Here is a 25,428-nt window from a genome sequence, read left to right as displayed (position 1 = left end):
CTTTTCAGTTAAATGTCAAGACATTCTTGCCTCCTCCCTTTCCCTAGCATTGAAAAACAAAAAAAAATTATAAAGGGACAATTAAAGGTAAGCAACTGTAGATTGATTATTTTCAATGGGATAATGAATGAAAACAACCAATGTGTGAAGCAGTATGTGAGCTATTCCTTATAAATGACACCTAGCTTAGCTTTATCAACTAAGAACTCATTCATCATGACACTAGACCACATGTACCAACTACTCCTCCTTACTCTTTGTACTGCTTCCGTTAGCATGCCCATTCGTGTGCCCATTGGCATTAGCATTAGCCCCATTAGTGCTCATCTTCCCCTCGGCAGTCAGTCGACGAATGCAGTCGAGGGGGCCCTTCCCTTCGAGTACCGAGGGGTTGCGGTAAGACCCGCCAATGCGGTCCCAAAGGGTAAAGTACTGGCCATAGTTGACGTCGAAGAAGAGGTGGTGGTCCGTGTGGTGGGCTGCCCCGTTGACCACCTCCTGCAGCGGTCTGGGCACGCGGTAGTCGCCGTCGTGGATGGACACAGTCCAGATGTTGACGAAGATGTAGAGGGCCAGGTAGAGCACCTTGTGCAGAGGGAAGAGGAAGGGGTAGATGTGGTAGGGCAGACCCTGCAGGAAGCCATCAAGCGGGTGGAAGGCGTGGCTGGCAAACGGGGTGGGGATCTTCCACACATGGTGCGGCTTGTGGAAGTGCTGAGGGGAGGGAACACGCCACAGAGATGGTCAATTCAAGTGAACCAGATTCAAAAGGAACTGTATTTAGAACATATTTGCTGAGGAATAGATAGCATATAAAACATATGGCCCGTTTGATCACTTTCAAGTGTGCCAGCGATTGAGGATAGGACCAGCAGACGATAACACACACTGGTACCGAAGACATAGCACTGGCTTTGTTCTAGCTCCGTACATTACATACACAAGTACTTAGCAGCTACATGTATGCCAAAAAATTTAGCGGAAAAACTGCACATTTGTTAATCAACATTAAGACAACGTCAACTGCCTTAATCTCAATAAGACAAATTAGCAGAACGATATGACTTAATATACAGGATTTGTCTGTCATTGTGGACTGATCTGTAACTGTGCATCTCCAACATCACTTCTACAGCAACAATCCACTTTCAATTGACAGTGAAGGGACCTACCCAGTACCACACTTCCCCATTGGTAACAAGACTTTGTAATGCTCACCTTGTAAATACTCTTATGGTGAAGAAACCGATGAATCCAATAGATGCACCCGTCAGTGAATAACAGGAAGGAAATCATGCTGAGAAGCACAAAGGGCCAGCCTGAAAAAACAAACCACCATTAGTATCATAATGAGAATACCGTTAGACAAAGTTGCCTAACAAAATGAACAGTATAAACATTACATTACAGTCCCAGCATCGGTGAACGCATTGTCTTACCCATGGGAGATTCTTCGACGTTGTCATAGAGCTTGCTGTATCCTCTGACCTCAAGAAAAAATAACGCCACAGTGGGTACACTGATTATGGGTAGCGAGGTCATGGCGTATTTGACCTCCCGCCGCACCTGGTTCTGAGGACCAACAATGATCTGAGATCAGGCATCAATTCAAATAAATAAATAAAACACATACTGCATATATATATACAGTGGGGAGAACAAGTATTTGATACACTGCCGATTTTGCAGGTTTTCCTACTTACAAAGCATGTAGAGGTCTGTAATTTTTATCATAGGTACACAGACGAAATCCAAAAATCCAGAAAATCCCATTGTATGATTTTTAAGTAATTAATTTGCATTTTATTGCATGACATAAGTATTTGATCACCTACCAACCAGTAAGAATTCCGGCTCTCACAGACCTGTTAGTTTTTCTTTAAGAAGCCCTCCTGTTCTCCACTCATTACCTGTATTAACTGCACCTGTTTGAACTCGTTACCTGTATAAAAGACACCTGTCCACACACTCAATCAAACAGACTCCAACCTCTCCACAATGGCCAAGACCAGAGAGCTGTGTAAGGACATCAGGGATAAAATTGTAGACCTGCAAAAGGCTGGGATGGGCTACAGGACAATAGGCAAGCAGCTTGGTGAGAAGGCAACAACTGTTGGCGCAATTATTAGAAAATGGAAGAAGTTCAAGATGACGGTCAATCACCCTCGGTCTGGGGCTCCATGCAAGATCTCACCTCGTGGGGCATCAATGATCATGAGGAAGGTGAGGGATCAACCCAGAACTACACAGCAGGACCTGGTCAATGACCTGAAGAGAGCTGGGACCACAGTCTCAAAGAAAACCATTAGTAACACACTACGCCGTCATGGATTAAAATCCTGCAGCGCACGCAAGGTCCCCCTGCACAAGCCAGCGCATGTCCAGGCCCGTCTGAAGTTTTCCAATGACCATCTGGATGATCCAGAGGAGGAATGGGAGAAGGTCATGTGGTCTGATGAGACAAAAATAGAGCTTTTTGGTCTAAACTCCACTCGCCGTGTTTGGAGGAAGAAGAAGGATGAGTACAACCCCAAGAACACCATCCCAACCGTGAAGCATGGAGGTGGAAACATCATTCTTTGGGGATGCTTTTCTGCAAAGGGGACAGGACGACTGCACTGTATTGAGGGGAGGATGGATGGGGCCATGTATCGCGAAATCTTGGCCAACAACCTCCTTCCCTCAGTAAGAGCATTGAAGATGGGTCGTGGCTGGGTCTTCCAGCATGACAACGACCCGAAACACACAGCCAGGGCAACTAAGGAGTGGCTCCGTAAGAAGCATCTCAAGGTCCTGGAGTGGCCTAGCCAGTCTCCAGACCTGAACCCAATAGAAAATCTTTGGAGGGAGCTGAAAGTCCGTATTGCCCAGCGACAGCCCAGAAGGTCTGTATGGAGCAGTGGGTCAAAATCCCTGCTGCAGTATGTGCAAACCTGGTCAAGACCTACAGGAAACTTATGATCTCTGTAATTGCAAACAAAGGTTTCTGTACCAAATATTAAGTTCTGCTTTTCTGATGTATCAAATACTTATGTCATGCAATAAAATGCAAATGAATTACTTAAAAATCATACAATGTGATTTTCTGGATTTTTGTTTTAGCTTCCGCCTCTCACAGTTGAAGTGTACCTATGATAAAAATTACAGACCTCTACATGCTTTGTAAGTAGGAAAACCTGCAAAATCGGCAGTGTATCAAATACTTGTTCTCCCCACTGTGTATATATATATATATATATATATATATATATACACACACACACACACACATCTACTTTGTGCATGACACAAGTAATTTTTCCAACAATTGTTTACAGACAGATTATTTCACTTATAATTCACTGTATCACAATTCCAGTGGGTCAGAAGTTTACATACACTAAGTTGACTGTGCCTTTAAACAGCTTGGAAAAGTCCAGAAAAGTATGTCATGGCTTTAGAAGCTTCTGATAGGCTAATTTACATCATTTGAGTCAATTGGAGGTGTACCTGTGGATGTATTTCAAGGCCTACCTTCAAACTCAGTGCCTCTTTGCTTGACATCGTGGGAAAATCAAAAGAAATCAGCCAAGACCTCAGAAAAGTAATTGTAGACCTCCACAAGTCTGGTTCATCCTTGGGAGCAATTTCCAAACGCCTGAAGGTACCACGTTCATCTGTACAAACAATAGTATGCAAGTATAAACACCATGGGACCACTCAGCCGTCATACCGCTCAGGAAGGAGACGCGTTCTGTCTCCTAGAGATGAACGTACTTTGGTGCGAAAAGTGCAAATCAATCCCAGAACAACAGCAAAGGACCTTGTGAAGATGCTGGAGGAAACAGGTACAAAAGTATCTATATCCACAGTAAAACGAGTCATATATCGACATAACCTGAAAGGCCGCTCAGCAAGGAAGAAGCCACTGCTCCAAAACTGCCATAAAAAAGCCAGACTACGGTTTGCAACTGCACATGGGGACAAAGACCGTACTTTTTGGAGAAATGTCCTCTGGTCTGATGAAACAAAAATAGAACTGTTTGGCCATAATGACCATCATTATGTTTGGAGGAAAAAGGGGGGCTTGCAAGCCAAAGAACACCATCCCAACCGTGAAGCACGGGGGTTGCAGCATCATGCTGTGGGGGTGCTTTGCTGCAGGAGGGACTGGTGCACTTCAGAAAATAGATGGCATCATGAGGAAGGAAAATTATATGGATATATTGAAGCAACATCTCAAGACATCAGTCAGGAAGTTAAAGCTTGGTCGCAAATGGGTCTTCCAAATGGACAATGACCCCAAGCATACTTCCAAAGTTGTGGCAAAATGGCTTAAGGACAACAAAGTCAAGGTATTGGAGTGGCCATCACAAAGCCCTGACCCCAAGAAACACTAGCAATGGACATTAGACCGTTGGAAATGTGTCCTTTGGTCTGGAGTCCAAATTGGAGATTTTTGGTTCCAACAGCTGTGTCTTTGTGAGACGCGATGTGGGTGAACGGATGATCGCCGCATGTGTAGTTCCCACCGTAAAGCATGGATGAGGAGGTGTTATGCTGTGGGGGTGCTTTGCTGGTGACACTGTTTGTGATTTATTTAGAATTCAATGCACACTTAACCAGCATGGCTACTACAGTGATACGCCATCTCATCTGGTTTGGGCTTTGTGGGACTATCATTTGTTTGTCAACAGGACAAAGACCCAACACACCTCCAGGCTGTGTAAGGGCTATTTTACCAAGAAGGAGAGTGATGAGTGCTGCATCAGACGACCTGGCATCCACAATCCCCCGACCTCAACCCAATTGAGATGGTTTGGGATGAGTCAGACGGCAGAGTGAAGGAAAAGCAGCCAACAATGGCTCAGCATATGTGGGAACTCCTTCAAGACTGTTGGAAAAGCATTCCAGGTGAAGCTGGTTGAGAGAATGTCAAGAGTGTGCAAAGCTGTCATCAAGGGAAAGGGTGGCTATTTGAAGAATCTCAAATATAAAGTATATTTTGATTTGTATAACACTTTTTTGGTAACTACATGATTCCATGTGTTATTTCATAGTTTTGATGTCTTCACTATTATTCTACAATGTAGAAAATAGTAACAATAAAGAAAAAACCTTGAATGAGTAGGTGTGTCCAAACTTTTGACTGGTACTGTATGTATGTATGTATGTATGTATGTATGTATGTATGTATGTATGTATGTATGTATGTATGTATGTATGTATGTATGTATGTATGTATGTATGTATGTATGTATGTATGTATGTATGTATGTATGTATGTATGTATGTATGTATAGTGAGGGAAAAAAGTATTTGATCCCCTGCTGATTTTGTACGTTTGCCCACTGACAAAGAAATGATCAGTCTATACTTTTAATGGTAGGTTTATTTGAACAGTGAGAGACAGAATAACAACAAAAACATCCAGAAAAGCGCATGTCAAAAATTTTATAAATTGATTTGCATTTTAATGAGGGAAATAAGTATTTGACCCCCTCTCAATCAGAAAGATTTCTGGCTCCCAGGTGTCTTTTATAAAGGTAACGAGCTGAGATTAGGAGCACACTCTTAAAGGGAGTGTTCCTAATCTCAGCTTGTTACCTGTATAAAAGACACCTGTCCACAGAAGCAATCAATCAATCAGATTCCAAACTCTCCACCATGGCAAAGACCAAAGAGCGCTCCAAGGATGTCAGGGACAAGATTGTAGACCTACACAAGGCTGGAATGGGCTACAAGACCATCGTCAAGCAGCTTGGTGAGAAGGTGACAACAGTTGGTGCGATTATTCGCAAATGGAAGAAACACAAAAGAACTGTCAATCTCCCTCTGCCTTGGGCTCCATGCAAGATCTCACCTCGTGGAGTTGCAATGATCATGCGAACGGTGAGGAATCAGCCCAGAACTACACGGGAGGATCTTGTCAATGATCTCAAGGCAGCTGGGACCATAGTCACGAAGAAAACAATTAGTAACACACTACACGGTGAAGGACTGAAATCCTGCAGCGCCCGCAAGGTCCCCCTGCTCTAGAAAGCACATATACAGGGCCGTCTGAAGTTTGCCAATGAACATCTGAATGATTCAGAGGAGAACTGTGTGAAAGTGTTGTGGTCAGATGAGACCAAAATCGAGCTCTTTGGCATCAACTCAACTCGCCGTGTTTGGAGGAGGAGGAATGCTGCCTATGACCCCAAGAACACCATCCCCACCGTCAAACATGGAGGTGGAAACATTATGCTTTGGGGGTGTTTTTTCTGCTAAGGGGACAAGACAACTTCACCGCATCAAAGGGACGATGGACAGGGCCATGTACCGTCAAATCTTGGGTGAGAACCTCCTTCCCTCAGCCAGGGCATTGAAAATGGGTCGTGGATGGGTATTCCAGCATGACAATGACCCAAAACACACGGCCAAGGCAACAAAGGAGTGGCTCAAGAAGAAGCACATTAAGGTCCTGGAGTGGCCTAGCCAGTCTCCAGACCTTAATCCCATAGAAAATCTGTGGAGGGAGCTGAAGGTTCGAGTTGCCAAACCTCAGCCTCGAAACCTTAATGACTTGGAGAAGATCTGCAAAGAGGAGTGGGACAAAATCCCTCCCGAGATGTGTGCAAACCTGGTGGCCAACTACAAGAAACGTCTGACCTCTGTGATTGCCAACAAGGGTTTTGCCACCAAGTACTAAGTCATGTTTTGCAGATGGGTCAAATACTTATTTCCCTCATTAAAATGCAAATCAATTTATAACATTTTTGACATGCGTTTTTCTGGATTTTGTTGTTGTTATTCTGTCTCTCACTGTTCAAATAAACCTACCAGTAAAATTATAGACTGATCATGTCTTTGTCAGTGGGCAAACGTACAAAATCAGCAGGGGATCAAATACTTTTTTCCCTCACTGTATGTATGTATGTATGTACAGTGCTATAAAAAAGTATTTGCCGAGATGGGTCCCATTATGCCTGGCGAAAACCACTGCATTCCACAGTAAGAACATCATACCAAAGGTCAAGCATGGTGGTGGTGGTGTGATGGTTTGTGGATGCTTTGCTGCCTCAGGACCTGGACGACTTGCCTTAATAGAAGGAACCATGAATTCTGTATCAGAGAATTCTACAAGAGAACGTCAGACCATCCGTCTGTGAGCTGAAGCTGAAGCACAGCTGGGTCATGCAGCAAGACAATGATCCAAAACACACAATCAAGTCTACATGAAAATTGCTAAAAAGCAACAAATTGGAAGTTTTGGAATGGCATAGTCAAAGTCCAGACCTAATCCCAATTGAGATGTTGTGGCAGGACTTGAAACGAGCAGTTCATGCTTGAAAACCCACACGTCACTGACTTAAAGCAGTTCTGCATGGAAGAGTGGGCCAAAATTCCTCCACAGCGACGTGAGAGACTGATCAACAACTACAGGAAGCATTTGGTTGGAGTCATTGCAGCTAAAGGTGGCACAACCAGTTATTGAGTGTAAGGGGGCAATTACTTTTTCACACAGGGGAATTGGGTGTTTCATAACTTTGTTTATGAAATAAATATGTAATTGTTGTGTTATTTGTTCACTTATGTTCCCTTTATCTAATATTAGGTTTTGGTTGAAGATCTGATAACATTCAGTATCACAAATATTTAGCAAAAGTAGAGAAAATTAGAAAGGGGGCAAATACTTTTTCATAGCACTGTATGTATGTATGTATGTATGTATGTATGTATGTATGTATGCATGTATGTATACAGTTGAAGTATGAAGTTTACATACACCTTTGCAAATACACTTAAACTCAGTTTTTCACAATTCCTGACATTTAATCCTAGTAAAAATCCCCTGTCTTAGGTCAGTTAGGATCACTTTATTTTAAGAATGTGAAATGTCAGAATAATAGTATAGAGAATTATTTATTTCAGCTTTTATTTCTTTCATCACATTCCCAGTGGGTCAGAAGTTACACTCAATTAGTATTTGGTAGCATTGCCTTTAAATTGTTTAACTTGGGTCAAATGTTTCGGGTAGCCTTCCACAAGCTTCCCACAATATGTTGGGTGAATTTTGGCCCATTCCTCCAGACAGAGCTGGTGTAACTGAGTCAGGTTTGTAGGCCTCCTTGCTCGCACACGCTTTTTCAGTTCTGCCCACACATTTTCTATAGGATGGAGGTCAGGGCTTTGTGATGGCTACTCCAATACCTTGACTTTGTTGTCCTTAAGCCATTTTGCCACAACTTTTGAAGTATGCTTGGGGTCATTGTCCATTTGGAAGACCCATTTGCGACCAAGCTTTAACTTCCTGACTGATGTCTTGAGATGTTGCTTCAATATATCCACATAATTTTCCTTCCTCATGATGCAATCTATTTTGTAAAGTGCAACAGTCCCTCCTGCAGCAAAGCACCCGCACAGCATGATGATGCCACCCCCGTGCTTCATGGTTGGGATGGTGTTCTTTGGCTTGCAAGCAACCCCCTTTTTCCTCCAAACATAACAATGGTCATTATGGCCAAACAGTTCTATTTTTGTTTCATCAGACCAGAGGACATTTCTCCAAAAAGTACGATCTTTGTCCCCATGTGCAGTTGCAAACCGTAGTCTGGCTTTTTTATAGCGGTTTTGGAGCAATGGCTTCTTCCTTGCTGAGCGGCCTTTCAGGTTATGTCGATATATGAAACGTTTTACTGTGCATATAGATACTTTTGTACCTGTTTCCTCCAGCATCTTCACAAGGTCCTTTGCTGTTGTTCTGGGATTGATTTGCACTTTTCGCACCAAAGTACGTTCATCTCTAGGAGACAAACACGTCTCCTTCCTGAGCGGTATTACATTTACATTTTAGTCATTTAGCAGACGCTCTTATCCAGAGCGACTTACAGGAGCAATTAGGGTTAAGTGCCTTGCTCAAGGGCACAGACAGATTTTTCACCTAGTCGGCTCGGGGATTAGAACCAGCGACCTCTCGGTTACTGGCACAACGCTCTTAACCACTAAGCTACCAGCCGCCGGTATGACGGCTGCGTGGTCCCATGGTGTTTATACTCAGGCACTATTGTTTGTACAGATGAACGTGGTACCTTCAGGCATTTGGAAATTGCTCCCAAGGATGAACCAGACTTGTGGAGGTCTACAATATTTTTTCTGAGGTCTTGGCTGATTGCTTTTGATTTTCCCACGATGTCAAGCAAAGAGGCACTGAGTTTGAAGGTAGGCCTTGAAATTCATCCACAGGTACACCTCCAATTGACTCAAATGATGTCAATTAGCCTATCAGAAGCTTCTAAAGCCATGACATCATTTTCTGGAATTTTCCAAGCTGTTTAAAGGCACAGTCAACTTGTATGTAAACTCACAATAATATTTATAAACACTATATACACTTTCACTGACACACTACACTGACAGTGCAAGATAGGGTCAGTGCAGATAGTCCGGGTAACCATTTAATTAACAATTTATCAGTCTTATGGCTATTTAGCAGTCTTATGGCTTGGGGGTAGAAGCTGTCTCGGAGCCTGTTGGTCCGAGAGCCAATGCTCTGGTACCGTTTGCCGGACGGTAGCTGAGTGAACAGTCTATGGCTTGGGTGGCTGGAGTCTTTGGCTATTTTTCAGGCCTTCCTCTGACCCTGCCTGTTATAGAGGTCCTGGGTGGCAGGGAGCTCGGCCCCAGTGATGTACTGGGCTGTCCACACCACCCTCTGTAGTGCTTTGTGGTCGAGGATGGTGCACTTGCCATACCAAGCAGTGATGCAGCCAGTCAAGATGTTCTCGATGGTACAGCTGTATAACTTTTTGAGGATCCGAGAGCCCATGCCAAAGCCTTTCAGCCTCCTGCGGGGAAGAGGCGCTGTCGTGCCCTCTTCACAACTGTGCGGGTGTGTGTGGACCATGTTAAGTCCTTAGTGATGTGCACGCCAAGGAACTTGAAGCTTTCGACCCGGTCCACTACAGCCCGGTCGATGTGGATGGGGGTTTGCTATCCCCTCTTTCTCCTGTAGTCTACGATCAGCTCCTTGGTCTTACTGACGTTGAGGGAGAGGCTCTGTGTATGGCTTTTGACCACTTCTTTGGATTCGTCATGTCTTACTCATTGTTAGAAAAAAGTTTGGTCCAAATCGGATGTTAGGTACTATAATTATTTAATAATTGCCAATTTGGGTGCAATCAATTACCTTAATTTCTCAAAGATCAAATTATATTTCAACAAAATAATGTTGCAGGAATGCTAATCGTATCTGTTTTTAACAACAGAAATGATTTCAGATCAATCTTAGATGGTGGGTATCGAAATCCTCTTTCTTGTGTTTGAGGTGGAACGACCCAGCTGTAGTCTTTGAACAGCATTCTCACATAGTTATTTCCCCTCTTGTCCAGGTGGGAGAGGGCAGTGTGAAGTGCAATTAAGATTGCATCACTGGTGGATCTGTTGGGGCGGTATGCAAATTGGAGTGGGTCCAGGGTGTCTGGGAATAAAAGCACTGTATTTGGGACAAATCATTCACTAAACCTCAACTAAATCTTGTAATGAATAATGTGGAAAATGAGAAAGTTGAGGTGACTAAACTGCTTGGAGTAACCCTGGATTGTAAACTGTCATGGTCAAAACATGTTGATACAACAGTAGCTAAGATGGGGAGAAGTCTGCCCATAATAAAGCGCTGCTATGCCTTCTTAACAACACTATCAACAAGGCAGGTCCTACAGACCCTAGTTTTGTCGCACCTGGACTACTGTTCAGTCATGTGGTCATGTGCCACAAAGAGGGACTTAGGAAAATTGCAATTGGCTCAGAACAGGGCAGCACGGCTGGCCCTTAATTGTACACGGAGAGCTAACATTAATTATATGCATGTCAATCTCTCATGGCTCAAAGTGGAGGAGAGATTGACTTCATCACTACTTGTTTTTGTAAGAAGTGTTGACAAGCTGAATGCACCGAGCTGTCTGTTTAAAACTACTAGCACACAGCTCAGACAGCCATGCATACCCCACAAGACATGCCACCAGAGGTCTCTTCACAATCCCCAAGTCCAGAACAGACTATGGGAGGCGCACAGTACTACATAGAGCCATGACTACATGGAACTCTATTCCACATCAGGTAACTGATGCAATCAGTAGATCAGATTTAACAAACGGATAAAAATACACCTTATGGAACAGCGGGGACTGTGAAGAGACACACACAGGTACAGACACGCATAGGCACACGGGCGCTAGCACACGCACTCTACACACACGTACATTGTAATATTGTTGTATGGTGGTATCATTCATTTTGTGTTGTAGATATGTAGTGGTGTAACAATGTTATATGATGTATTGTTTTATCTTTTGTTTTATGTGTAATGTAAGTGCCTTAATGTGTTTGGACCTCAGGAAGAGTAGCTGCTGCCTTAGCAGCAGCTAATGAAGATCCCTAATAAATACAAATGGTGTTGATATGGGTTATGACCAGCCTTTCAAAGCTCTTCATAATTACAGATGGGAGTATTACAGGGTGATAGTCATTTATGCAGGTTACCTTGGAGTTCTTGGGAAGAGGGCCAATGGTGGTCAGCTTGAAACATGTTGGGATTACAGACTGGGACAGGGAGAGATTGAAAATGATTGTGACGACACTTGCCAGCTGATCTGCACATTCCTTGAGAACTCGCCCTGGTATTCAGTCTGGCCCGGCAGCCTTGCGAGTGTTAACCTGTTTAAAAGTTTTACTCACATTGGCCACCGAGAGCGAGATCACAAAGTCATCCGGAACAACAGGGGCTTTCCCGCAAGACTCAGTGTTGTATTCCTTGAAGCCAGCATAAAAGGCATTTTGCTCATTTGGGAGTTCTGCATCACTGAGTATCTCACGGCTGGGTTTCCCTTTTTTAAAATCTGTTATCGTCTGCAAGCCCTGCCACATACGACGAGCGTCAGAGCAGGTGTAACAGGATTCCACCTTCCTCCTATATTGTCCTTTTGCATGATTGATGTCTCGTTGGAGGTCGTAGCGGGCTTTCTTGTATGCGTCCATGTCCGTGTCCTGTTCCTTGTAAGCGGTATCTCTAGCCTTTTGCCCAACGCGGAATCCATGGTTTTTGGATACGTTCGTATAGTCACTGTGGGGACGATGTCTTCTATGCACTTATTGAGGAAGCCCGTGACTGATGTGGTAAACTCCTCAATGCCATCGGATGAATCCCAGAACGTATCCCAGTCTGTACTAGCAAAACAGTCCTGTAACCCCGTGTCTTCTTCATCGGACCACTTCTGTATTGAGCACGCCACCAGTACTTCCTGTTTAAGCTTTTGTTTGTAAACGGGAAGCAGGAGAATAGAGTCGTGGTCAGATTTGCTGAAGGGAGGACGAGGGAGGTCCTTGTATGCGTTTCTGTGGGTAGAATAAAAGTGGTCTAGAGTTTTAGCGCCTCTAGTGACGCAGGAGACGTGTTTGTAGAAGTGAGGTTTTAAGTCTCCCCGCAATAGTTAGTTTAAGTCTCCACCCACCAGAAACACTTTTTCTAGGTGAGCGGTTTCTTGTTTGTTTATGGCCCCATACAGTTTGTTAAGTGCCAAAGTGGCGTTGGTTTGTGGTGGGATGTAGACAGCCGTGATAATTACGGTATATAAAAGGGTCTCCAACTCACCATGGTGTAATTTATAGCAGGTGAGCAAAAGCTTGAGATTTCCTTCACATTGGAAGTAGCGCACCAGTTGTTTATGAAGAGGCACACCCCTCCCCCTTTGGACTTGCCCGAGGCTACCTTCGTCCGATCGTGCCGCTGCATGGAGAAACCATTGAGTTCTACGTACATAGGTCATCCAGCCACGTCTCTGCAAGGCATATAATATTGCAGCTTTTCAAGTCTCTCTGATAGGAGACTCTTGAACGAAGCTCATCCATCTTATTCTCGAGTGACTGGACATTTGCCAATAGAACGGAGCGGAGTGCCGGTGATTTTATTTTGGTCTCAGTCTCACCAGGAGGTCGTCTTGTCTACCGCGTCTACACCTGCAGCGTTTTGGTAGCCCATGGAACAAAGGAATGGGGTCCGGTATGAACAAGGGAACAGCTGAGTCAGAATAGAATTTCAGATTTGAAGTCGAAAGCGAGGTTAGTAACTGTTGATCTGATGTCTAGAAGTGCTTGGTGGTTATATGTGATAATAGTATGAACTTTCTGTACAAAAAAAGTATAGATAAACAAAAAAAAGTCACTAAATAACAAAGTCGGGTTGAAACTTGTAAGATGTCGCCCTTCTCCGTCGGCGCCATCATTGAGAAAACACTTGGGAAGAAAGAATAGTAACCAAGAAGCAAATGCCAACTCAAGTAGTAGCCTAACCTTACATTATGTCAATAAACCTTCCTCGATGCTATTCATAAATATATAGTTTGTCGCAGTTCAACTGCATACAACTATATTGTGGCCTGGTCCCAGATATTTTTGTGTTCTCTTGCCAAGTCCTTCAGGTGTTGTGACGTTTAACAAGATCTGGGACCTGGCTACAAGTATTGAGTATTATAAAGAAGGAAATACCTTTAGAAACTGTGGATGTTTCATGAGGTTGTGGTCAAAGATGAAGTGGTAGCTCAGCCACCCCAGGCCCAGGTAGAGGACCGCGGCTCCCAGGTTGGTGACTACCAACAGGCTGATGATCTGGCGCAGCGCCCCGTCTTCAGGCCACGACGACGGGTACACGTAGGGGGTGAGGACATAGTGGTCGGCGACATTCAGCACGAGATCCATGTCGAATCTGTCAAGTTGATAAGTAATGGCTTTGAGCAGAGCCTTCTAGACTCCTCCTCTCAAGGAGCCTATCCTACCCACAAATCACAAGTGACAAAAAATTCTGCAACATCTGCAAATTTCTCACTTCTCAAAACCAGAGAGAAGGCTCAGACAGAGAGAAGGCTCAGGTTTTGAGAAGTGAGGAATTCGCAGATGTAGCAGACAATGTCACAAATGATTTGTGGGTAGAATAGACTCCTTGAGAGTGACACATCACATGTAAACTGGACATGGCTTATGGATAGGGTGGGTAGTCAACTAGTCAATGTTAGATCTATAGGCTATAACAATCATATTTTCATCATACAGATACAGTAGTGTGTTACTAGAACTCAGATAATGTACAGTAAATGACAATATGATAAATGGTAGGCAGGCCTAGTACTGTAGGTGTTTTTTGTGGAATGCTACTGATAGTACTTTTTAAAGCAGTGACATTTGGGAATACCTTGGGATAAACTACATTAGTCTTTCACTAGGCAGTCTTTTCGGTGTCCCGGCACTACCAAAGGGTTTCCAAGAATGGGAATTCTTATTTGGGTACAGGCTAGTCATTGTAGATCCTTGGTATTTAAGAAAGATGATAGCATGCATATCCCATATGTTCGGTCAGAAGATACATGCCATTACGTTAAATTTTTTGGAATACCAAGGTTCTATATCGTGGAGCTCCACCCATAGGGGAGCTCTGCTCCTATTGGTTTACCCCGCTGCCTAGGCAGCGAACAGGCTGAGACAAAATTATGCACACACCTGCAGTTAGAGTTACTAGATAAGTGGCTTGGGGCCACGGAGTCTACATTCCGTTATGTCAAAGGAGATTACTGATGTTTATGATAGCATGATTGATGGACAGGATATACTGACTTGGGGTAAAGAGTAATAACATCAAAGAATGAGAGTGCCCATGATGATTACCAGATTTTCGTGGAGAGACTTGTAACAGAGTGTATATATATAGAGAGAGTGGATCTTTGTTCTGGAGTTCGGAGATGGTAGAGGCAAAGCTCTGTCCTTCTGTTATAACTAACCATGTTACCATATTAAATATCTAATATGAACTCCCCATCGAAAGTGTCTAAGTACATCCTTACATTCATAATCACTTGATACCCTAGAAACTCATAACACCCCTTTTCCATTGGGAAGTGTGAGGTCAATTTCATCCCTGGGCGATGACGACACAGGCTCTGAATTATCAGCAGCCCCGTCTTACGCCACAGCCTCTCTGCGCTCTGACTTTCCAGGGCTCATCGAGAGGGCTGCTAAGCGCCTGGAGATTAGGCTGCCCCCTGTTCCCTCCAACCCGGAAGTGGACATGGAGGGCGGCCCCTATTCTCGGCCTAGGAGGGCGGCGGTACCTTTGGCTCCGACCATGCCCTCGCTCAACAAATACATTGAGGGCTCATGGGAGGCACCCTTGGCGGTGAGTGCGCCGGCCAAGGCGTATCTCCCATTCACTAGAGTGGAAGGGAGACAGTAGGGCTTTTCTAAGGGAATCCCCAGGCTCGAGAGCGCCATGGCTGCGTACCTCGTGCCGGGTTCGTGTTCCTGGCCCTCGTCCAAAAAAGCCACTCTGCCTTCACAGAAGGACCGGCTCACAGCACAGCTGCTGGATAAGTCCTTCGTGTTGGGAGCCCAGGCTGTAGCAGCAGCAAACAACATTGCCCTCCTCGCAGCCTCTCTGTCCCGTCTAACCACGGGTAAGTCTGAGCTCTCAGGGGAGGAGGTGGAAGAGGCGTCCAGGATTTCTGGCGCCATTCTCCACCTGACGCAGGCGTCGGCCGTTTGTGCGGGGAGGTCCATGGCCACTTCGGTGGTCAAGGAGCGATACCTCTGGCTGTCTCTGACGGCCATGAAAGAGGCCGATTGAGCGTCACTCTTGAATGCCCCCATCTCTGACGACGGCCTGTTTGGGGTCGCCGTCAAGGATGCAACGGAGCGTTTCATCAAGCTTGACGAGGAGAGGAAGCATCTGGCCAGACACCTGCCACTGGAAGGGAGATCTGGCTCTGCGCCACGGAAACCGTCAACTTACGCCGCCTCTAGTAGACCTAGGTCTACTGCGAGGCGTCGTGCCCGGCATCAGACGGCAGCCTCCAGCAGCAGGGGAGAGGGCTCCGCCCCTCCGGCAGCGCCAGAGGTTCCGACCATTCCGTCGGCGAGAGAGGTCATCAGCACGTCGTCATGGCATCACCCGAAGGGCGGCCAGAAGAGACAGCGTTTATGACATGGCGAGGGGGAGATAATGGGAGATGGCACAGCGCCTGGTTCGCCTGTGCCCACTATTCCCCCCCACCCTTCTGTTGAGGGTATGGAGGAAACTGTGTTTTTTGGTGCATGTAATAAAGAGTTGGCTCCAATTGACTTTGTCACAAGAGAGTCCCTTTTCCATGATACATCCGATAATGTTCAGGTTCCTTCACTCTCTCTCACACCACTCTGAGTGTAGCACAGCCCACCAAGGGTGCGTAGCTGAGCACACACGAGGCAGGTGTAAGTAAGGTAACAAGGCGCCGCCTTGCTATACCTCATAAAAACCTCACACCACAGACTCCTAGGAGTGTTGTAGTGAAGGTTTCACATAGCAGACTGCGTACACAGCCAGGTAATGGAATGATGATGCAATCGCTATTGAGAGATGGCGCTCTGACTCAGGCTAGCGCCTCAGTCAGTGCAGTTCAGACCCGTGCTGGGATAACGAGGTTACGAGTATAACCAACGTATCGGCGCCCCCGTTTCTCTCAGAACACACTCATGTTTCCTCTCCCTTTCATGGGAGGCTCGCCTTGGGCTGTTCCACCACTTCAGTGTTGGGGAACAGCGGCGGCAAGGGCCGTCGAGGAATACAGGTCCTTCCTACTGAATGCACCACAGCTTCGCGCTCTTCCGCTTTCTCAGCATTATTGGGAGTGGCGACGAAGCAGTACCCTCTCCCGCTGGCTAGACCAGACGCTGGAGAAGGGTTATGCCATCCAATTTCATCAGATCCCCCCCCCTATTCAGGGGTGTGGTAGAGACAGTGATGAAAACGCCGGAAAAAGTAGCCGCTCTTGTAACAGAGATTACGGAACTTTTTGCGAAGGAGGCGGTCACAGTAGTTCCCTGGGAGCAAAGGAACAGGGGGCTCTATTCGCCCTACTTCCTGGTGCCCAAAAAGACGGGGGGAATGAGGCCAATATTGGATTTACGCATTCTCAATGAGAGCGTACCCAAACGGCCCTTTCGAATGCTAACGACAAAACGTCTACTGGAATGTGTCCAGAAGGGAGAATTTTGTATGAGCATAGACCTGAAGGACGCGTACTTTCATGTGCCGGTGTAGCCGCATCACAGGAAGTTTCTGCGTTTCGCCTTTCAAGGGGTGGTGTACGAATTCGCAAGGATGCCATTCGGGTACGCCCTGGCACCTCGCACGTTTTCCAAATGTGTGGAGGTGGCAATAGAACCGTTGCGTCGTCAGGGAATAAGGCTGTTAGCCTACCTAGACGATTTACTGGTTCTCGCCCCGTCAGCAGAGCTGGTGATCACACATACGACACAGACAGTGATTAATTTCACGCGTCTGGGGTTCGCTGTGAATTGGAAAAAGAGTGCACCCTGGCCCAGTCATCAGATTGTCTACTGTGACGATGAGGGCTCGAATTTCGGATCCTCGATGGGCTGCGCTGTTGCTAGCCCTACGAAGGTTTCAGCCGAATCACACGGTAACGGCGCTTTCGGTCATGTCACTCTTGGGTCTCATGTCGTTGGCCCATATCGTGGTTCAGAGTGGGACTCTTGCACATGCGCAGGATACAGCGATGGTTCGCTCAACTACGACTAGACCCAGTGCATCAACATCGTCGGTTGTTGGTGGTTCCACTCTCGCTCAGAGCAGATCTGAACTATTGGAGAGACCCATGCGTTCTCACGCACAGAGTCCCGATAGGCAGAGTGTCCTCCTACATTCCAGTGTTTACAGATGCCTCTCTGACTGGATGGGGAGGGACATGTCAGACCCAAGCGATAGGAGGTGTGTGGCTTCTTTTGAGTCGCCACATAAACCTCTTGGAGTTGGAAACGGTTCTACTGGTTCTGACCCACTTCGCGTCTACCCCACGGGGTCGTGATGTGCTGGTCTGGTCAAACAACCGAACCACAGTACCCTACATCAATCGCCAGGGAGGAGTCAGGTCTCCTGCACTCCACCGGTCGGCGGAGGAATTGTGGCTGTGGGCTCACAAGCACACTCGCTCGTTGAGAGCAGCACACATTCTAGGCTACTTGAACGTAGGGGCAGACATCATGTCTCGAGGGGGTCCTCGGGACGAGAATTTGTTCTCCAAATTTGGGAACGGTTCGGGAGAGCCGAGGTGGATCTGTTCGCGTCACGTGTGAACGCGCATTGCCCTCTCTGGTTCTCTCTTCGAGCTCAGGACGAACCGCCACTGGGGACGGACGCATTTGCGCACCGACCGTGGCCGAAAGTTCTCCTGTACGCATTTCCACTGCTGTCCTGCATTCTCCCACTGTTAGCCAGGGTGAGATCAGGCGGGCTGTCAATCATATTGGTGGCTCCCGAATGCCCAGGGGCTCCATGGTTCGCGGAGATGATTCAGATGTTGATTGCACCACCTTGGCCAATTCCACATCAACGGGACGCGCTGTCTCAGGCGGGAGGCGCGATAGGGCAATTGCCCATAATCGGCCAACCACTGACGGTTTGGCACCTGAGAGGGACAGGCTAGAGCGCCGTGGGTTATCTGATTCAGTAATCAGAACCATACAGGGTTCACGTGCCAGTCCCACTTACAGGGTTTATGCCAGTAAATGGAACGTGTTTTCACAGTGGTGTGTCACAGAGAATGTGGAGCCCGTGTGCTGTCGGGTTGAGAGTGTACTCTCGTTCCTACAGTTTTTATTTGATAAGCAGCGATCGCCCGCCACCATTAAAGTGTTTGCAGCTGCGATTTCGGCCTGTCACGAGGGGTTTGGCAGAGACACTGTCTTCAGCCACCCTCTGGTGAAACGTTTCATATTGGGAATGCAGCGGCTTAGGCCAATGCCTAGAGCCACGCTTCCTCAGTGGGATTTGGCTTTGGTACTAGAAGCCCTCTGCGAGCCGCCGTTCGAGCCATTGAATCAAATTCCCCTCAAGATGCTGTCTTTGAAGACGGCATTGCTGCTCGCTTTGACCACTGCTAAGCGTGTCAGTGATTTGTGTGCTCTGTCGACGAGACCCGACTGCCTCGCCATTAATGGCGATCTGAGCAGAGCGGTGTTACGTCCTAACCCGGCTTTTATGCCGAAGGTTATTAAGAGCTCATATAGATCACAGATCTTAGAGCTGTGGGCTTTTTCTCCCCCTCCTCATGGGGAGAGGAGAGAGGAGAGGCTCCATCGCATGTGTCCAGTGCGTGCTTTGGCACGTTACGTGGAACGCACGGCGGCGATTAGGTCATCGCCTCAGCTGTTTGTGTGCCACGGTGCGGCTGCACTGGGTAGACCACTTTCAAAACAGCGTTTGTCTCATTGGCTTTGTGAAGGCATTGAGACGGCGTATGAGGCGGCGGGGCAGCCATTGCCTCAGGGTGTAAGAGCCCACTCCACTTGTGGAGTAGCGGCTTCTACTGCCCTTTTCAGAGGAACAGGGGTAGAGGATATTTGTGCAGTGGCGTCGTGGTCGTCACCGCCTCCTTTTATCCGTTTCTATCTCTTAGATATGTCTTCTAACTCCTTGGCTCAGTCTGTACTCAGCATAGCTGATGGGAGGACTTGAGCTAGGAGAAAGGAATGCAGGACTGAAGAGACAGGTCTCTTTCAGGTCCGCTCCTTATGGAGGAGACATATGGCATGACTCCTGTCTGACATGTTCAGTACAGTAGATAGCATGTTATTGATCTGCCCACCAGTGTGACTGGGTTGGGGCGGGATGATGAGGGAAATAGTGTTTGTAACTTTGGTTACATTATTATTAGACCAGTCATAGAGTTTTGACGGAATTGTGACGTCATCTATCTGCTGGTTCAGATTAGTATGACTCATATTCTGGTTATCTGCCCACTAGACATTGGCAATGCCATTTGACTAGGTGAGGTGGATTGTTCTGAGGACACAGTATATTGTGACAGTGTGTCACAGTACTGTGGGACTTGGTCACAGCCATTGCTAGACACGACCTTTTCATTTAAGTGGGAAGTGTTGGGCTCAGCAGGGAGTACATTTTGGAGCGTTGCGCTCCGCCTTAAAACAATAGGAGCAGAGCTCCCCTATTGGGCAAAGCTCCACGATATAGAACGATAGTTACCGGAGTGTAACTCCAGTTCTATGAGTGGAGCGGAGCCCCATAGGACTTAAGGCCCTGCCGACCCTCCAGTCTCGCTGAAGATAATTTCTCGGGAGGCTGATTGAGGGGAAGCGTCCCCTCTTATAGGGACACCTGTACTCCTATTGGCTGCAGATGTGTGCATAATTTTGTCTCAGGCTGTTCGCTGCCTAGGCAGCGGGGTAAACCAATAGGAGCAGAGCTCCCCTATGGGGCTCCGCTCCACTCATAGAACTGGAGTTACACTCCGGTAACTATCGATCTAATTTGGTAGTCTCTTCCAGACATTTCTACAAGGTTGGAGAAACAGTACAACATTTAGAGAAGTGCAGGATCTAGCCCTTGATCATGACTCTCAGTTCCATTACATTTCACATAAAAGTCATTGGACAAAGGCGTCTTCTGTACAGGGGAGTTATGTTAAGAGCCCCGATGCTCGGTCTGAACATTTACACGCATCGCTTGCGGTACACGCATCGCTTGCGGAAGCATTAGGACCTTATCCTTCATATCAGATAAAAATAATTGTCAAAAAACATACACACACCTTTATAGGGTTAGTGTTCCCACATGGCCATATCTCCATGTTACAGCGTGTGTTTACGGAAGACAGACGGAAGACAGAAGGACCGCCTGTGCTAAATAGCATGCTCCGAACAACTGTGTGTAACTAAGAAGGCCGTCAGAAACATGTTGTCACCAATGTTCCCTCTAATATCTTTCAGCACTGAGCAAATTTCAGGTCTGCTGAGCGCAAACTTGAACGTTGTGAAACTTCTGTGCAAATTCCAGCGCATGTTTACTGTGAACACTGAGGCTGTACCCGCTTTAATTTACAGTTTCAGACAGTGGTCTAGTAGGATCCTGTGGCTATTTGATCATAATGTAGGCCTACCAGAGTGGCCTACCATCAAAAACAATGGAGAAAATGCATCCCATAACATTTTAAAATGGAAATAGCTGTTCTATCATTCAGCCTACAGTAGCAGCCAATGTGAGGTGTTCAATGTTGGCCTACATTCCATGAGCATTTTGAAAAAAACATGCAGGGCTTGACATTAATCTGTTTATCCACTTGTCCTTCAGACAAGGAGGTGACTGAAAATGTTGTGTTGTTACAAAATAAAATACATTATTATTCCCATACCATTATTACAGAGAATCAGACAAATTATGCTACCCTCTGCCTATTGGCTACTTAGCTTATTCAAGACCATCTCAAAATACAACACTGCCCCTTTAAGCTCTTTACCCGACTCGCTTTTCAAAGATGTCTAGAACTGTGCACGTTTTGTGCTCTTGCAATCACTCCCCCATTGCTGACTACAAATGATCTATAACTGGGCTAGTAACTCACTAACTAGCAAAGGATATTAACAAATGTGCACACGTGGCTACATGCAGCTCTCGCTTTGATCTCAAAAAAAGTGCATCTACTCAAGACTAGGGCTGTTACGTTGACCGTATTACCGCCACACCGGCGGTTACAAGTCATGACGGCAGTCAAATTCCACGTGACCGTTTAGTCACGGTAATTAGGCTTCTGCAAGCTCTAATGCTGCTGATGGTCATTAGTAGCCTACCAAACTTGCCAAATCATCATTAGAGTCGCATCATGCAACCTTAGAATGTATTAAAAATCAAAACATATAGCCCAACATTTGTATCACAACTAAAGTTACATAAATACCTATAAATTAAGCATATAGGAGTACCTGTTTCTTTGTTAACCGCTCAACACAGAATAGCTAAATGTGCGCACTCCCTCAAATCGTTTGGAGAAAATATCCTTTCTATTTTATTCAGCTATATTCAATTGTATTCTTCATACTATAAAATAATGCCACAGAATTCTAAGCAAATCTTGTCTGCTAAATGAACTAGTGTAGCCCACAGCTATATGGCATAAACAAATCAGGTCCTAACATAAGGACAACTCAGAGTATGTTATTCTGTTCTTCTGAAATAGACTACATTTTCTTCATATCATGTTTCTTTAGACCCATCTAAAATAAATTATTGATTTATTGTGATGGTGTAGGCTATATTACATGGATTTATTAGACTTTTTCCAATTTAGATGTTCCAAAGGTCTGCATCAGTTGCTTGTAGGCTATGCGTGGAAGCCAGGAGATGCTAAATGTGTTTATGTTAATTAACGGTCAATTACCGTGAGACCGGCAGTTATTTGCTTGACAATCACCGGCTGACAAAATTTCATGACCGCCACAGCCCTACTCAAGACCACTCATGCTGTAAACACAGTCCAGTTCAAAGTGAATGGCACATATCCATATATCGCAATGGTCTATTTGCATATAGGCCTACTGCAGCTCTGATTGGTTATGCCGCACCGGTCTGTGTAGAGTATGGGCTGAGTTGTGCGTGTCAATGCAATAGAATCCTACTCCAATGCTACAACAGAATCTCTTGCATAGTTCGCTTTGTTTCGGTATGTTGCATTGAAAGTGGCTAATATGGCGTTGATTCGATCACAATTACCACAGTAAAGGGAAACGTTGATAGTGTTAACTAAGAGGGAAAACTTTAGTAAATTGAGTAAAGTTCAATCTCATGCTTCTCTTCATGGGCTGATATTTCTTCTGCGGCAGTCCCGGGGGAGTTGGTTGTCACTGAAAATTACTTTCAGCTGCAACTGTGATAAAGCTGGCTAAAACAGTAAGTAAGTGTATATTTTGCATTTGTGAAATTATTTTGATGGGGTATGAAAGTAGAGGGATTTATGTTTCTAGAAAGGTATTGCAATTGAGAATCGACTCACGTTTAGATGGAATATTTGGCTGTTTCGGCTGCCAGAGCCAGTCTACCTCTGAAAACATTTTACATTTTACATTTTAATCATTTAGCAGACGCTCTTATCCAGAGCGACTTACAGGAGCAATTAGGGTTAAGTGCCTTGCTCAAGGGCACATCGACAGATTTTTCACCTAGTTGGCTCGGGGATTAGAACCAGCGACCTTTCGGTTACTGGCACAACGCTCTTAACCACTAAGCTACCTGCCGCCCCATGTTAATTAATTAGTCTACATACTTTTACAAGTGTAACAATAAAGGCCCCATGTACCCATTTACCACACTACCATATTTGGCCTCAAAGAAAAAGAAAAATAATTGCATTGTGTTCATTACTTTATAGATAGACAGATGGGCAATGTAGGCTTTCCCAAATTAAACGAGTAAATTCTAAACATATCACCTCATAATATATGAACATGTTTCAGATAAGTGACATTCCTGTTATATGCGCTCATACATCGTTGCTAGCTATATATCTACCTAAAAAATCATAATGAAGAGACTGCAATCAATCCCCAATCTACATCCAAAGCATCTAAAAGCACAGCTTTATCGCTCATTTGTAAACGTTAGCTACATACATTACAAATATGTATTGTATTCATACTGTATAGTTACATACCTGATGCAGTTGTCCACTATACCAAGCCACTTGATAAGGCGTAAAATGTCATCAAAACTATAGGTACTCGGGTAATCAATCTGCAACTCCCCGTTTAAGAAACTACGTAATGGCACACATATCCAATGGAAATATACTTCCTTGTCACGAAAGGGCTGTATCTTTCGTTTGATTGGACAACTGCCTGATGTGATCATGGCGCTACGAATTTCTAGAGGTGAATTTAAAGAGACATGACTATATACACAGTTATGAAACATCGACATTTACTAAATTAACGTCGGCGCCAAACTATCAAAACAGCTGTTTCATATAGCGTGTCACATGCATAAAGTTATAGTCCACTTATTACTCTCACCCTCTGACATCACAAGCTAAGAAATACACAATATATAACATTTGGGTGCATTCCCTAGTACAAAAATCCTATATGATTATTAGTGATTTTTCCAATAGAATCCTATTGGATTACTTTTTCCAATTGGAAATAAAACGTTTTTATATTGGATCCTATAGGATTCTCGCAGTCCTATAGGATTTTGTGTAACCTGAATCAGAATCCTATTGGAATTCTATTGGACTACTTTTTTCCTATTGGGAATCAAAAGTAATCCTATTGGACCCTATATGATTCTCGCAATCCAATAGGATTTTGTATCACCTCTATCAGAATCCTATTGGACTACTTTTTTCCCTATTGGAAATCAAAAGTAATCCGATTGGATCCTATAGGTTTTTGATAAGTATTGTAGGATTTTGTCACCCCAATCAGAAACCTTTTTTCTTAATTTAACCCATTAAATTATAGTTTGTTGTCATTAGTTCAAGCACAATACAACAACATTTTCAATAACAGTTCTATACTGAACAAAACGATAAACGCAACATGAAACGTGTTTGTCCCATGTTTCATGAGCTGAAATAAAAGATCCCAGAAATGTTTCATACGCACAAAAAGCTTATTTCTCTCCAATTTTGTGCACAAATTTGTTTACATCCCTGTTAATGAGCATTTCTCCTTTGCCAAGATGATCCCTCCACCTGATTAAACAGCATGATCATTACACAGGTGCACCTTGTGCTGGGGACAATAAAAGGCCACTCTAAAATGTGCAGTTTTGTCATAATTCCACAGATATCTCAAGTTTTGAGGAAGCGTGCAATTGGCTTGCTGACTGCAGGAATGTCCACCAGAGCTGTTGCCAGATAATTTAATGTTAATTTCTCTTCCATAAGCCGCCTCCAATGTCCTTTTAGAGAATTTGGCAGTACGTCCAACCGGCCTCACAACCGCAGACCACGTGTAACCATGTCAGTTCTGGACCTCCACATCCGGCTTCTTCACCTGCGGGATCATCTGAGACCAGCCACCCAGGCAGCTGATGAAACTGAGGAGTATTTATGTCTGTAATAAAGCCCTTTTGTGAGGAAAAACTCATTCTGATTGGCTGGGCCTGGCTCCCCAGTGGGTGGGTCTGGCTCCCAAGTGGGTGGGCCTATGCTCACACAGGCTCACCCATGGCTGCGCCTCTGCCCAGTCATGTGAAATCCATTGATTAGAACCTAATTTATTTATTTCAATTGACGGATTTCCTTTATGAACCGTAACTCAGTAAAATCGTTGAAATTGTTGCATGTTGTGTTTTTATTTTTGTTCAGTACATCTACACTACTGTTAAAAAGTTTTGGGTCACTTAGAAATGTCCTTGTTTTCGATAGAAAACCATTTTTTTTGTCCATTAAAATAACATCAAATTGATCAGAAATACAGTGTAGACATTGTTAATGTTGTAAATGGCTATTGTAGCTGGAAACGGCTGATTTTTAATGGAATATCTACATAGGCGTACAGAGGCCCATTATCAGCAACCATCAGTCCTGTGTTCCAATGGCACGTTGTGTTTGCCTATCCAAGTTTATCATTTTGAAA

The 25,428-nt window shown here is 45.0% G+C and overlaps 1 protein-coding gene across 2 annotated transcripts; it reads right to left on the bottom strand.

Annotated features, from left to right (window-relative positions):
• Positions 1–81: 81 nt before the first annotated feature.
• On the bottom strand, positions 82–23,583 carry LOC311136458 (lathosterol oxidase-like). Of its 2 annotated transcripts, none has more exons than XM_084170592.1 (5): positions 23,499–23,583; positions 13,501–13,717; positions 1,440–1,590; positions 1,219–1,319; positions 82–714 (listed from the first exon to the last, which is right to left on the bottom strand). In XM_084170592.1, exons 2-5 carry the CDS (start codon positions 13,708–13,710, stop codon positions 241–243), a joined length of 936 nt encoding a protein of 311 aa, XP_084026718.1. In that variant the 5' UTR covers positions 13,711–13,717; positions 23,499–23,583; the 3' UTR covers positions 82–240. The 2 variants fall into 2 exon arrangements, with proteins under 2 accessions (XP_084026718.1, XP_084026719.1); XM_084170593.1 differs by having other exon boundaries at positions 1,440–1,572.
• Positions 23,584–25,428: the final 1,845 nt, after the last annotated feature.

This window comes from Coregonus lavaretus (genome assembly GCF_964263955.1).
Source record: "Coregonus lavaretus genome assembly, chromosome: 10".
In the NCBI taxonomy this organism is placed as follows: domain Eukaryota; kingdom Metazoa; phylum Chordata; class Actinopteri; order Salmoniformes; family Salmonidae; genus Coregonus; species Coregonus lavaretus.
Note: the sequence above shows the minus strand (reverse complement) of the source record. Positions and strands in the feature narration are given on the sequence as shown.